The sequence below is a fragment of the Pygocentrus nattereri genome, chromosome 26 (assembly GCF_015220715.1).
Source record: "Pygocentrus nattereri isolate fPygNat1 chromosome 26, fPygNat1.pri, whole genome shotgun sequence".
In the NCBI taxonomy this organism is placed as follows: domain Eukaryota; kingdom Metazoa; phylum Chordata; class Actinopteri; order Characiformes; family Serrasalmidae; genus Pygocentrus; species Pygocentrus nattereri.
Genome location: NC_051236.1, coordinates 15428918 through 15442945, shown reverse-complemented (window position 1 = coordinate 15442945; position 14028 = coordinate 15428918). Strand labels below are relative to the sequence as shown.

Below are 14028 nucleotides of genomic sequence, written 5' to 3'. Positions count from 1 at the left end.
GAAAAGTTGTCTCAATGCATGGACATGGACCAAACCTCTTTACTGCTGAAAACTGATTTTAAAAAGGGAAAAAATGAGAGAAATGTTTATTAATTGGGTCAAATGGCATGTTTTTATTTTCCCTTGGTAAAACCTTTTTCTTTGCTGTTTAAGAAGGTTATTAATAATTAATCATTTTACATACCACATTTGGAATTAACAGCACGGCTACTCACTAGTGCGAATAATTACGTTCTCCGGGAAGCTTTAACCTACATTTCGGTCTTATTGAGCTTTGGCTGAGGGCTGGCTGTAGTCCTGTGTTTTTTTTTGTTTTTTTTTTCCTGACCACTTCCAAGAATTAGTGTGTGTGCTGAATTAGGAATAAGTGGTGTTAAAATGTAGAAATCCCCTACACTGGAAATCCATTGCTGGACTAGGAACGGTGGGAAAGAGATTTATTGGACAAGGTCATCAGATAAAGCCATTCCATTTGGATGAAGTATATGGAGACAAAGATTTGGCATGTGAAGGTGGTATGGCTAGCTTGGTCATTCAGTGTAGTTTGCTGAGCAGTTTTACTGAGTCATCATGTTTGGTAAGGAAACCTGATATGACAGATTATGATAGAGTAAGGATTTTGTCACTGTTCTGTGTTTCCCACCAGTCTGAAATATACTTTATTGCTGAATCATGGTACAGTATAGAGCAAGCTCACCGTTCACTCTTACTCACAGGGTCTCAAACTGGCGGCTGTGGCGCAGGGTGAGATAACAGGGCTGCAGAAAAGTCTCAGAATTTCTGTTTACAAAGTAATCGTAAGTTTTGTTTGTTTTTTAAATCTCCTCTAAACCTTCAGCCGTACCTAAAAATGTATTAATTAAAAATGATTGCGTGCTATTACAGTGAAGTGTGCCAATCAATCATTCACGGCGGTGGCCTGCTCTCTAAGCGAGTTATCTGTGATGTCATAGAACAGGGCCATGTCTCCATATGCAGGTCTTACCAGGGCTCTGGAAAGACATGGTCCTTATTTGTCAAATGAGCATAATGACAGTAATGACCAAGGGGAGGGGGCCAATGGGGGGGTGTACAGTGGCACTTAGTATCCACAAAAGGGGCCTTGCACTGAAAGTTTTGGGAACTACTGTAGGGTAATTATTTAAAAAAAAATCCAAACTAACATAGAAAATAAAGTGCAATATAGCATAAAGTTAGCGGGGAAGAAAATCTTACCTGGTCCTCATGGTTCTTCTGTCTTTTTTGTTTTTGCTACTTTCTCAGTTTTTTTACTGACCAAAAAACAACAAATTATTTGCTCAACTGTTTGTAAAAATGCAAGCATAATATAAACCGATATTGCAGTCTGATTGTGTGTATCCTTATTAATGGTTAAAAAAGAAATGTAAAATATTTATGAAAGAACTTCAGTAAGTTTCCATATTCACTGAGGAGCATTCATCTTCCAGTATCTCTCAGTGAAGGCATACTGAGAGAGAGAGCGAGAGAGAGAGAGAGCAAACGAGAAAGGGAGGGAGAAAATACTTAATCTGCAAAAAGCTCCTCTCAGACACTTTGTGATAATGGATGTGTTATGAATTCATTGAAGAGAGCACCACAGTGTGTCTGCTGTTGCACTGGTATCCAATGATGAGTTTGTGTACAGTGCATCTTCTAATCCATCTTGAGCCTCCTCACCATTCGTCTTGGTAATTAAATGTTGTCAAGGTTTCGCCCCCTCTGACCACATTACTTTGAGCCATTTATTTTGCATGGATGATGTCGTCTTAACTTTTCTGCTTGCTCCCTGCCTTTCAAGTATGATGCATAATCAATAGTAAGTGTTTTATTTGTACTTATAATATTTTTCTTTTTTTTTTTTTTTTGTCTTGTAGGGCCACTGGCTGCCGAGTTGTTGCAAATGGTGCAGTAAATGACAGCTTTGAGAGGAGAGAAGAGGACGCAGGATCAATAAGAGTTGTGTTTCTGGCCACTCTTGTTAGTTAAATATATAAGTACATACTAAACAGTGCAAGACTTGGAGAGACTGACACAGAAAGAGGACCTAACCTTCTCTTGTGCGGACCAGAGCCGATATGTGGCCTCAGTTGGGGCTGTTGTGCACCCTCAGCCCAGGGCGAGTGCTCCTTCTTGGGCTGCTGACCCTATCCTTCTCTCTTACTTCTGCTGGAGGAGCTGCAGAGCCCTTCCAAACATTCTCTCCATCAGAATGGGGTCTGACCCATTTGGCCATTCATAACACCACTGGCGAAGTATACGTTGGGGCCGTTAACTGGATCTACAAGCTCTCAAGCAACCTGACCAAGCTGAGGAGTCACATGACCGGCCCGGTATTGGATAATGAAAAATGCTACCCTCCACCAAGCGTCCAATCCTGCCCACATGACCAGTCCCAGACCAACAATGTCAATAAGCTGCTGCTGGTGGACTATGGCCAGAATCGACTAATCGCTTGCGGAAGCACCTCACAGGGCATCTGTCAGTTCCTGCGGTTGGATGACCTCTTCAAACTGGGAGAACCGCACCATCGCAAGGAGCACTACCTGTCCAGTGTGGCCGAATCTGGAACAATGTCTGGAGTCATCATCTCAGAAGGATCCCGCAGCAAACTCTTCATCGGAACCCCAATTGACGGAAAGTCTGAATACTTCCCGACTCTGTCTAGCCGGAAGCTGATGGCCAATGAGGAGAACGCTGACATGTTCAGCTTCGTCTATCAGGATGAGTTTGTCTCCTCGCAGCTCAAGATCCCTTCGGACACTCTGTCCAAGTTCCCGGCCTTCGACATCTACTATGTCTATGGCTTCAGCAGCGAACAGTTTGTGTATTATCTAACCCTGCAGCTGGACACACAGCTGACTTCACCAGATGCCAGTGGGGAACAGTTCTTCACGTCCAAGATTGTGCGCCTTTGTGTGGATGACCCCAAGTTCTACTCCTATGTGGAGTTCCCCATCGGTTGCACCAAAGACGGCGTGGAATACCGCCTGATCCAGGATGCTTACCTGAGCAAGCCTGGCAGACAACTGGCCAACTCTTTGGGGGTGTCTGAGAACGAGGACATCCTGTTCACTGTCTTCTCCCAGGGCCAGAAGAACAGAGCCAAGCCCCCGAAAGAGTCTGCCCTGTGCCTCTTCACACTGAGGCGCATAAAGGAGAAGATCAAGGAGAGGATCCAGTCCTGCTACAGGGGAGAAGGCAAATTGTCTCTGCCCTGGCTCCTCAACAAGGAACTTGCGTGCATCAACTCGGTAAGTTCTTATTATCTAACTGATTTGGATACATAGTGGATGGATGCGTGGGTGGTTACCCTCTGTCAAAAATCATTGTCCAATAAATCCACATCAGTTTTCCAATAAGTCAAGAACATTTTTTTTGTTTGCCAAGGCTGAATGGTTTTGCAGTGAAACACCTCAGTGATAGTAAATACAGGGAGATTCACTAGAAAGAAACCCCTGTAATAACTGTAATAACTTTTGCTAGGACAAAGCAATCTGAGCAAAACAACATACCATGTGCTCCTCAGTATATGGAGCTTCAAACAGGCTGGGGCGATGCGTGCAATTGCGTCGGGGCGATGAGGTAGGTACCGTTGTTCAGGCAAGGAACCTTCAGGAACATGGAGCACTGCATTGAATGTGTCTGGCAGAAAATGGAGATCACTTCCAGCATCACATGTAATGCAATCAATTACACATACATCAAGTATGTCGCATATTTTTTGGTTCAGATTGCTTCTTCCTAACGGGAGTTACAACAGAAAACTTGGGCCTCTTTGGAGTGAATCTCCCTGCGTAACAATAATTTAGAGTGCTCATCACGTAAACATGTTTCTGGCTTCTGCCTGAATTTTCCTGGCCGTGCTTTCCTTATAATACAGTTTACAAAGCATTAAAGCTTTGTAAATGAGAAATTACAAAGAATAAGTTGTTCATATCGCTTTGTGGTAATGTTTGAAGGTTAGATGTAATTGTTCTGTGTTATCATCTTCAAAACGGAAGGAAACAGGCTTGCTGAGTGTTTGGAGATATGTATAGAGAGAGATTATGTCTTATCAGAATTAAACCATGTGTCCTTTGCAATCTTTTCAAATAAGAGCTACCAGAACAGCTGCAGTAAAGTATTGACAGTATTGAACTAATCTAGATATATAATTACCTGTAAGTGTCAGTGTAGCATTTGTTAATGTCCAAACTCTACTAATTCTGCACTGTCACTCAGTGGCTGCTGCTGTTTATTAGCTCGGTATGCAGCTGTCCTGGTTCTGACATGCTCTTTTAAATGGATGTTCTCAAAACCCCAGTACATGGATAATAATGCTGTGACTCACAGTCTTGTGCTGTTGGGAATTAAAAGTTGTGGTTTTGAGCTGGTTTTAATAACCTCCCCCCTGGTTCAGCCTTCCAGCTCAGAATGACCATGCAGAGCCTCGCTGTAGTGAGTTTGGTACGTGTTGTTCCTTCTTAGTGAAAACTCATTGTCTGGCCAGGATAATGGTCACCTCATCACATTTGGAAGAGCCTTTTCATTTTCAGCTTTCCATGTGTCACATTTTGCTGCCCACACCTGTTGGGATTCTGCATGTAATGCGATGATTTATGAGCTCTGTCACTTTAAATTAGGCACCTGTAGGTGGGGTTTGCCAGCCTGTGGAAAAGCAGGCGTGGGTGCAGTCACTGAGATGAACTTAAAAGTGTGATCTTTGTCAGATTTTATTTATTTATTTGGATGCCCAGTCCTTGGTTGGGGTATTGCACGCTGCAACCTAGGCTTTCGCTAGCGCTCTTTCTCTTGCCTTAGCTCTCTCTCTCACTCTCACTCTCTCTCTCGCTCTCTTCCCCTCTCTCTCTTTCTTCTCTCTCTCCTTTCATTATTCAGTCAGACAGGAACATCATTAGTTCGTCTGACTAGATTTCTCAAGTCCCTCTTTCTCTCTCGCTGCCTCGCTCACTCTCTTAATTCATTTAGAGAATCTTGATCCCGTCTTCTCTGCCATCAGAGTCCTCCGGGACCGGGGCTTGGCTGTCGTCTTCTCTTTCGCTCACTCTCTTAATCTCTTTTCTTCTCACTCGCTCTCTCTCTTTCTCTGAGCGACTTTGATTTAACTGAGCACTCAGAGCTTAAGATGACCCCTTTCCCACCCCGGTTGCCTTTTCTTGGGTTGGAAAACGCAGTTTATTTAGTTTCTATGTCCATGTGCGGCCTGTCTGTAGGAGTTTGTGCTGACTGAGGAAAGAACTTGTGTCATGGTGTTTGATGCTGCTTAAAAAGGTCTCACAGTGTTTTGGAGGTTATTATTGTATCAGTATTTGTAAAAATGTGCATCCAAGTCGGATGCAGTTTGTTGTTTTATTGGATACATATTAATACCAATAATGCTAGTGTCTGTATATTTCCCTGAATGAAGTTAACAGGTACTGGTGTACTTAATGTGTGTGATCTAAACCAAGCTGTGATATCCAATATACTTGATGTTTCTGATCACAGTACCAATTAAAAGTTTGACCCTGCTTTAGTTCACATTTATTAATCACAAGCGTTTGAAATGGTTTTCTAATGCAAATGAACTAATAAAGTTGATGCTTATGTATTATATAATTCCCAAAACAAAACATGTAAAGCGTCCGTATCTTATATCTTGCCATTTATTTTTGAGCTTAGGTTATAAGGTTGCTGTGATTTTATTTAGCAGAAACAGTCCTCATTTATTTTTGAGTTCGTTTTCCAACCTCTCTTTATCCCTTAGAATTAAACAAGCTGTTTGGTTACTGTGACACTGGGACTGGTATATGTAAAATAAGCTCTTCTCTAATTGGCTGCTGTATTGCACCTCATACAAAAAGCAGTCCAGACTGATGCATTCCTTCTGACTTAAGTATAAGTGGGCGGGGCTACACTGCTGTAGGTTGAATAGGTGAATATACATAAATATGTTGCTTTTCATGACATCACAGAAATAGTGAATTTAAAACAGGCTGCTTTTCAGTTTTGTTTGTGTATATATGGTCTGTAAGGGCTGAGGAGTGAATGGTGTGTTTGTACCAAATTACATTTTTATTTCAAAAAAGCAAAGGCACTTTGGTTCTGATGGCAGGGACTCTTCAAATAAAATCTTTTTCATTTTATTTCAGCCATTTGGATTATAAAAGTACAATATTTAATATTATGAAACAGCACAGTTGGACTTCTTCCTGAGCCATTCATGCTGGTTTCTTAGCAGCATTAAAAACTCTAAACAAGCGCTGTGCTTCAGAATGTAACCAGGTCAATGATGGGTTCAGGTCAAATACAGTTTTCATATGTAATGTTGGTAATGGTAAAGATTTAAAAAAAAAAAAAATTATATATATTTGCCTGTGTACCTGTTTGCCTCATAACCCCTTGGATGTAACCTACCACTTTGCGTGTGTTCGGGCAAAGTATTTGCTTGCTTTTAGAGGCATTAAGCCCTTTGGCTGCCTGGTTTCCTATTACCACTGCTGTAAACATTTTTGACTTGGTAAGTTTCTCAACTACAGCAAATTTCACATCAAATCATTGAGTGGGGGCAACCGCCTAAACGTTGGCCCTATCATCAGATCATGAGTTCAATCCCTGGTGACGCTACAGCCATCTGTGGCCGGACATCCAAGAGAGCACAATTGGCCTCGCTCTCTGTGGGCGAGCTGAATGTGTTCAAGGTTTACATATTAGCTTTTGGCTTGCACATTAAACTGGGGCAGCCCTGGTGCAACTGCTCATCACTGTCCTCAATCAGTGTAACTAAAAGGAAACCACTCTGTACTGTGGTGGTTAAGCCGTATTTCCTGCTTTTCACTTTTCTCACAGTATACAGTATTTGCACAGCCACTGAGTCTTCAATATGTTTATCTACAGTCCACCATAGAAAACTAGGTTATGATGTGTCAGATACATACAACAATGAACATTCCTGAACTTCCTAATGACCGTTTTATCAGTGAAGGTGCAAAGAAACCTTTTTACCAAACCAATACATATTGGCACATGCTTTAGCCATCATTGCATGGTCATAAATTACTCAGTCAATAGGTCAGAGGTGAAGCTGTGGTCAGTAGACATGCTTGACCCCATGACTCTGTGACCCCAGACCAGTCTCTGGTTAGCGAAGGTCATGAGTCAGTATTACAGGGATGTGTGTGTGTGTGTGTGTGTGCGTGCAGGTGTGCGTTTGAGACAAAGTGGAACATGATTAATTACCCACTTCTGTCAGACCCTTCCACACACTCAAACAGACGTGGGCAGTAGGGCCGACCAAGATGAAAAATTTGTGGCCTGTATTGATTTTAAGGGGCTAAAAATGCTGGTAACTGGAGATCCATATCATTTTATAATTAGAGTTATGTTTTAATTTTATAATACAGTAGTTTTAGTTACAGTGCTTTTACCTCACTGATATGAGCACTGGTTCTCTGTGGTTTTAATTCTTAATTATTACTTATACTTATTTTTCATTTGTTCTCTTCATAGAAAAACATTTCCTTCTCTAATGCTAAAAGTTAGGTTTATGTTTCTTTTCTTACTTATCATGATGTTTTTTTTTGTGTTCTGCCTGTATATTTGCTAGTTCAGCCTGTATGACTGTCATACAGTAAAACGCCTCATATTGAGAAGTACTGTGAAGTGTTTTGCCTCATCAGGAAGCATCTTAAATATCATTGGCTGATGCGGAAAACACTGCAGTTTGCTAATGATGCCTGTTATATCAGTTGGGCCCTGAAAGGCAGGCATTGTTAGTTTATTAATAGAAACAAACGCATGACCTTCATACTGCAGAAGTGCATTGACAAGTCCCATTACTGGAGATGAGGACACAGAGTCGCAGTACGAATGGTATTAAAAAGGCATATGTGTGTTTTTGTGTTTGCATCATAATTTCTATGACGAGGCAGCTGAGCGAGGCAGCAGATTTGTGTGTGTGCAGTTGCAAGTGGCTGCTGAAGTGCTTATCTGGTTCTCACACACTCTCTGGTGTGCAGATTTGGAGTTTTAATCTGTTAAATGGTTTTCTGTAACACAGGCCATGTTCACCGCTCAGCTAAACACTCCAGATTACACGCCTTTGATTGAATTCAGATCCATACTTTACACTCACACACTGATGCAGGCTTATCTCATACCACCGTGAACACACACACACATGCGTGCGCACACACACACACACACGCCCCAACAAACACAAACAGTCATAAAGATGAAATGTCTGTCTCACCTCATCTGTTTTCAGCCCTCTGACTGCTGGGCTTTTCATTCTCATTTCTCTCTCGCTCTTGCTCTCTCTCTCTCGCTCTCTCACTATTCTCTCACTCCTCTCCCTCTCACTCCTCTTTCTCTTCTCTCCTTTTTCTCTCCAGTCTTTTCCTTTCTATCTGTCTCTTGCTCTTTTCTTTCTTGTCTCTTCCCCTCTTCTCATTTATCTCACCTCTTTCCTTTCTCTCTCCCATATCTTTCTTTCCTAGCCTTTTTCTTTCCCTCTTTCTCTCTTCTCCCCCCTTGTCTCTTTCCTTTCTCCCTCTTTCTGTCTCACTCTTTAGAGTCAACAGCAGCTGTAGAGTGAAGCACGTGTTAATCATTATCGCAGTCGTTTAGTACATATTGACCTGTCGTGTAGCAAAGTAATACTGTATTTAGGGGTGTTGGTCATCATTCCTCAGTATAATTGCACTAATTAACAAATAAACTCTAAAGGAAAGAGATGTATCCGTTTCCTTGATCCTTTTTTTTTTTTTTTTTTTTAATGAACCTTTATTTCAGTAGATAAACACGATTGGTAAACTATCTTTGGAATTTTATAGCTAAAACAGTAGAAGCAGACATCTTGAACTTTTGTCCATTTTTATTCATAACTGTGGGTCACACTGAGTCAGAAACCACAAGTCTATTTGGGATCATTTAACAACCTGACAAAGTTAACGCGTGACGGTTACATGATGCTCATTCTTGGCTATAAGCTTCCATTATTTTTAAATGCTTTAAGTCTAGTGCAGAACAGACATCAGACAGTAAACACGTGTTGATTCATTACATTTGTTTCTTTTATTTCGCTCTCGTTCTCTCACAGAGGCTCAGTGTGTCACACCACGGTCTATTAGAAGATCTCAGCAGAATGTTTGTGTGGTGAACGTGTGGAATGTGGGTCGTGAATGGCTGTGTGCTGGTGTGACATTTTTTTACGGGAATTTGGGAGTTTTATCTGCGTGCCGCAGATGATGGTTAAAGTCTGACAGCATTATACGGAATGTGTTTTTACTGCATAGTTAGACTGAAGCAGGAGCAAGTGTGTGGATGTTTCTCTGCAACCGTGGGTGTGTGTGTGTGGTGGCCAGGTGTATTTGCTAACAGCACTAGTGCTGTGTATTTATAGTCCTTGGCCTTCCTGGGCAGACACATAATAAGCAGTCTGTGTCTCAGCCAGGACAAGACTCGCGCGCACATACACACATTAATGCAGAGTTTTGTGTCTGTAGGTGTCGGAGTCTTTCCCGTGTCTGTGTTACTCAGATATTAGTTCTTTTAACGCGTCTATTGAGCTGTAATTTCAAGGTATACAAAGAACCATACATATTAATAAAGAGATGAAACCAGCTCAGAAAACATCACAACTCAGCTTTAAACTCAGCTTTAGTTTGAAAAGCAAAGTTACATTATTACAAGTAGGATTTCACTTATTTCCCAAAGCGTCTACATAATTAAAGGTTGAGATGTAAACAGTGTCATTCAGAGTGGTTAGATTTAAGATGCACCATTCTAGAGAAACTTCTTGATGTTTGTTTATAACAGTTGAGATGGATTGACAGGACTTTTGAGATGGCGTTTTGGCCTAAAATGTATTTTTAAAAGACGTAATGGCAGAGTGGCATTTACAGAGCAAAAGCGAATTTTGACCTTCTGTTTTAGCTATATCCGCATTAGATATAACTGAGAGCACGTGTAGGTTCAGTGGTCATCTTGGATGGTAAATAAATGGACTGTTTTCGTTGTAAACATTCCAGCCCATGGAGTTGGTAAGTTTTTCTACAGTGCACCATTTCACACTCTGAATGTCTTTGTTTGCAACATAATCTGTGGAATTCCTCTTCAAAATGTTTTTTTTCCTATACATTTACAGTGGCATTGACCCACTACCCCCCCCCCCCCCCCCCCCCCCCCCCACACACACACACACACACACACACACTGTTTGAGTGTTGCTTTGGTCACATGACTGGCCAATTACATGAATCTCACTGGTAGGTGCTGAATGTTTTGTGCTCAGAGAGAGCTCTGCTTTAAGTTCTTTGTTAGAGAAGGAGCTTTTAACATGTCTTTACACTTCATTTGCCTCAGTTAGAAAATCCATGTGTTTGATTTAACACCATAAAGTCTCAGTTGTATTACATACTAAAGCTTGTTATACAGTAAGTACATGGTCTACACTCTAAAAAAAAAAAAAGTTTTTTTTAGTGGACACTAACAGTAGAGGAACCCTTTTGAGTGCTATGTATAACCATGTCCATCAGTCTGAAGAACCCTTTCATGGAGCGAAGAACCCTTTAATAAACCCTTTAAAGTGTACTTTGAGTGTTCATTGTTCCATATACAACCATTTTCTTCACTGAAGAACCTCTGAAGAACCATGTTTTTAAGAGTGTATAATGCAATCTGATGAAGTTATTAAGGTAATAAGTGTGTAATTGAAGTGTCAGTGCTAGAGATGCACTGATATAGGAATCTTGGGTTGATGCAGATATCTGATATGTTTCACGTATATACAGTACTGTGCAAAAGTTGTAGTTGCATGAGAAAATTGGGTTTATAAAGCTATTTATCTGCTTGGTAGACTTTTATGTTCTCAAACAAACACTATTACAATAAACACAAATATTATTAATTCAGTAAGTAGTATTTTAAGTATGTCAGAGTGTTTGTTTAACAAAGCTCTCCTCATAGGAGAGTAATTTTTACTGTATGTGTCTGGAATCAAACCTTGTTCTTCTAACTAGCTCACAAGATAATGAATACTTTTTCATTAAAAAAAAAAAAACCTTATTGCTTTTTGCTGTATGCAAGTTCATTTGCGTTTACTCTGATGTATATGGTGTTTTAACAAGCACAGACAGACCTATTGCCAAGATAAATGGATTACAAAAATGCTTAGTTCAGACTTTTGCACAGTAATTTGTCTGCCGATGCAGATACATAAACCTTTTTTGGAAAATGTAGAAATTGGAACTAAATGCATGTTTATTAGCATTAGAGAGAAATCTAACTTTAATTTCTGTAGGGTTACAAATGCAGTAACTTGAGTAACATTGGCAGTTTAACACAGTAGCACAGCATCGCCTAAACATTCTGCTCTTTCATAGTGAGACAAAAATACATCATCGTATTGGTTTAAATTATTTACCAAATCCAATGTCTGTTCAGTCTTCAAAAGGTTTTTAAGCAGTTATCTGCTGGTACTTATATGATCGTGTATATGTAGCCATTTATAAGGGAATTTCGTGTGTGTGTGCGCGAGAGAATTAGAGGGTGATGGCACATTTTAAACTCGCAGTATTCTTTCTCTCATTTCTCTCCAGCCTTATTACACATTGAGACAGACAGACAGACAGACAGACAGACAGACACTCTCCCTCTATCTGATCAGTGTGTGTAAGCCTCTGGTCATTGGTTGCCCTCTGTCAGCTCATAGAATGCGGTTTTTATTTGACACATTAGAGACTAAAGCTCTATTCTCTCACACCACACACGCACACCACACACACACCACACTCGTTCACACACTCCCTCTCTCTTGACTTCAACCTAATCCTTCTGTATTCAGCCGTGACTTATCATTCTCTCCGCCACTCTACCTAATACACACTCTGGTCACGTTCTCTGGCCGCCTGTGTGTGTGTGTGTGGTTTTGGTTTGACCAGAAGTCTATGGTACAATAGCAGAGTTTGGCTTTAGGCCAGTGATGTACTGGTGTGTAACTCACACTGACTCTGCGTGTGTGTGAGTGAGTGTGAGAGAGTCATTGACTGAATGCCAGAGCGGAGAGGGTGATTTACCATTCTGCTACCTGCGGTGTATTCCGTTGGCTTCATCCTCTAATGCATTGTATTGGCAGGCTTTAGGGCCTGACTAAGGGAAATTGCGTGCTCGGGTTGTGTCATTCTTTGTCTTTCTTCAGTGGTTTAAGGTCTGATCGCTCAGATTGAGAAAAGAGGATATGGGAATGTAAAAGGGAAGCTCTTTTAATATGAGAATGTAGCTTTTTTCTGCACTGTCAGCTCAGTGTGTGCATATCTCTGACCATTTGGTTGCCTTCTCTGGCCTCTCCAAACTAGGGTTGTAATAATACACAACATTCAGTGTTTCAGAATGATAAGGTGGATATTTTTGATGTAGCGTATGTAAGGATGCCCGAATATTTGCTGTGTTAATACGTTATGTTGCTGTTTGCGCCATGCATGCAGCTTACATGAATGTGCACTAGCAGCAAAACTATATACATTTTCAGGTTCAATATGATTTTCAGTTCTGAAGTAGGTTAAGCATGATGGTCTACTTGTACATGTGAGTGAAAACATTAAATTGAAACAGCATCGTAGTTTTTACAGGAAGATTATTGGCTCGGTTTCAATATCAATATGGAAAAAGGAACAGTGATATCGAACATCTCAGACATGAATTCCTTTTCCCCTGTAATAGTTATACAGTGATCCTGATCGACCAGTATAGGGAATGCTGATTGGGGGATGTTTGATTGAGTGTCTGTCTCTCTCTCTGTCTCTCTCGGTAACACTGGCCTCTCCCCCTCTCTCCCCCTCTCTCTCTCGCTCTCGGTAACACTGGCCTCTCGCTCTCGGTAACACTGTCCTCTCGCTCTCGGTAACACTGGCCTCTCGCGCTCTCTCTCTCGGTAACACTGGCCTCTCGCTCTCTCTCTCGGTAACACTGGCCTCTCGCTCCCTCTCTCGGTAACACTGGCCTCTCGCTCTCTCTCTCTCGGTAACGCTGGCCTCTCGCTCTCTCTCTCTCGGTAACGCTGGCCTCTCGCTCTCTCTCTCGGTAACGCTGGCCTCTCGCTCTCTCTCTCTCGGTAACGCTGGCCTCTCGCTCTCTCTCTCTCGGTAACACTGGCCTCTCGCGCTCTCTCTCTCGGTAACACTGGCCTCGCGCTCTCTCTCTCGGTAACACTGGCCTCTCGCTCCCTCTCTCGGTAACACTGGCCTCTCGCTCTCTCTCTCTCGGTAACGCTGGCCTCTCGCTCTCTCTCTCTCTGTAACACTGGCCTCTCGCTCTCTCTCTCTCTCGGTAACACTGGCCTCTCGCGCTCTCTCTCTCTCTCGGTAACACTGGCCTCTCGCGCTCTCTCTCTCTCTCGGTAACGCTGGCCTCTCGCTCTCTCTCTCTCGGTAACACTGGCCTCTCGCGCGCTCTCTCTCTCTCTCTCGGTAACACTGGCCTCTCGCTCTCTCTCTCTCGGTAACACTGGCCTCTCGCTCTCTCTCTCTCGGTAACACTGGCCTCTCGCTCTCTCTCTCTCGGTAACACTGGCCTCTCGCGCGCTCTCTCTCTCTCTCTCGGTAACACTGGCCTCGCGCGCTCTCTCTCTCTCTCTCGGTAACACTGGCCTCGCGCGCTCTCTCTCTCTCTCTCGGTAACACTGGCCTCTCGCTCTCTCTCTCTCTCGGTAACACTGGCCTCTCGCGCTCTCTCTCTCTCTCGGTAACACTGGCCTCTCGCGCTCTCTCTCTCTCTCGGTAACGCTGGCCTCTCGCTCTCTCTCTCTCGGTAACACTGGCCTCTCGCGCGCTCTCTCTCTCTCTCTCGGTAACACTGGCCTCTCGCTCTCTCTCTCTCGGTAACACTGGCCTCTCGCGCGCTCTCTCTCTCTCTCTCGGTAACACTGGCCTCGCGCGCTCTCTCTCTCTCTCTCGGTAACACTGGCCTCGCGCGCTCTCTCTCTCTCTCTCGGTAACACTGGCCTCGCGCGCTCTCTCTCTCTCTCTCGGTAACACTGGCCTCTCGCTCTCT

General features: G+C 42.6%; 1 protein-coding gene across 1 annotated transcript in view; it reads left to right on the top strand.

Annotated features, from left to right (window-relative positions):
* The window catches only part of plxna1b (plexin A1b), a 203770-nt gene that overhangs the window by 33203 nt on the left and 156539 nt on the right, over positions 1 to 14028 (top strand). The window contains exon 2 of the mRNA XM_037534937.1: positions 1875 to 3251. Within this exon, the coding sequence (XP_037390834.1) occupies positions 2076 to 3251 (1176 nt within the window). The 5' untranslated portion in view covers positions 1875 to 2075. The remainder of the gene's footprint in view (positions 1 to 1874; positions 3252 to 14028) is intronic.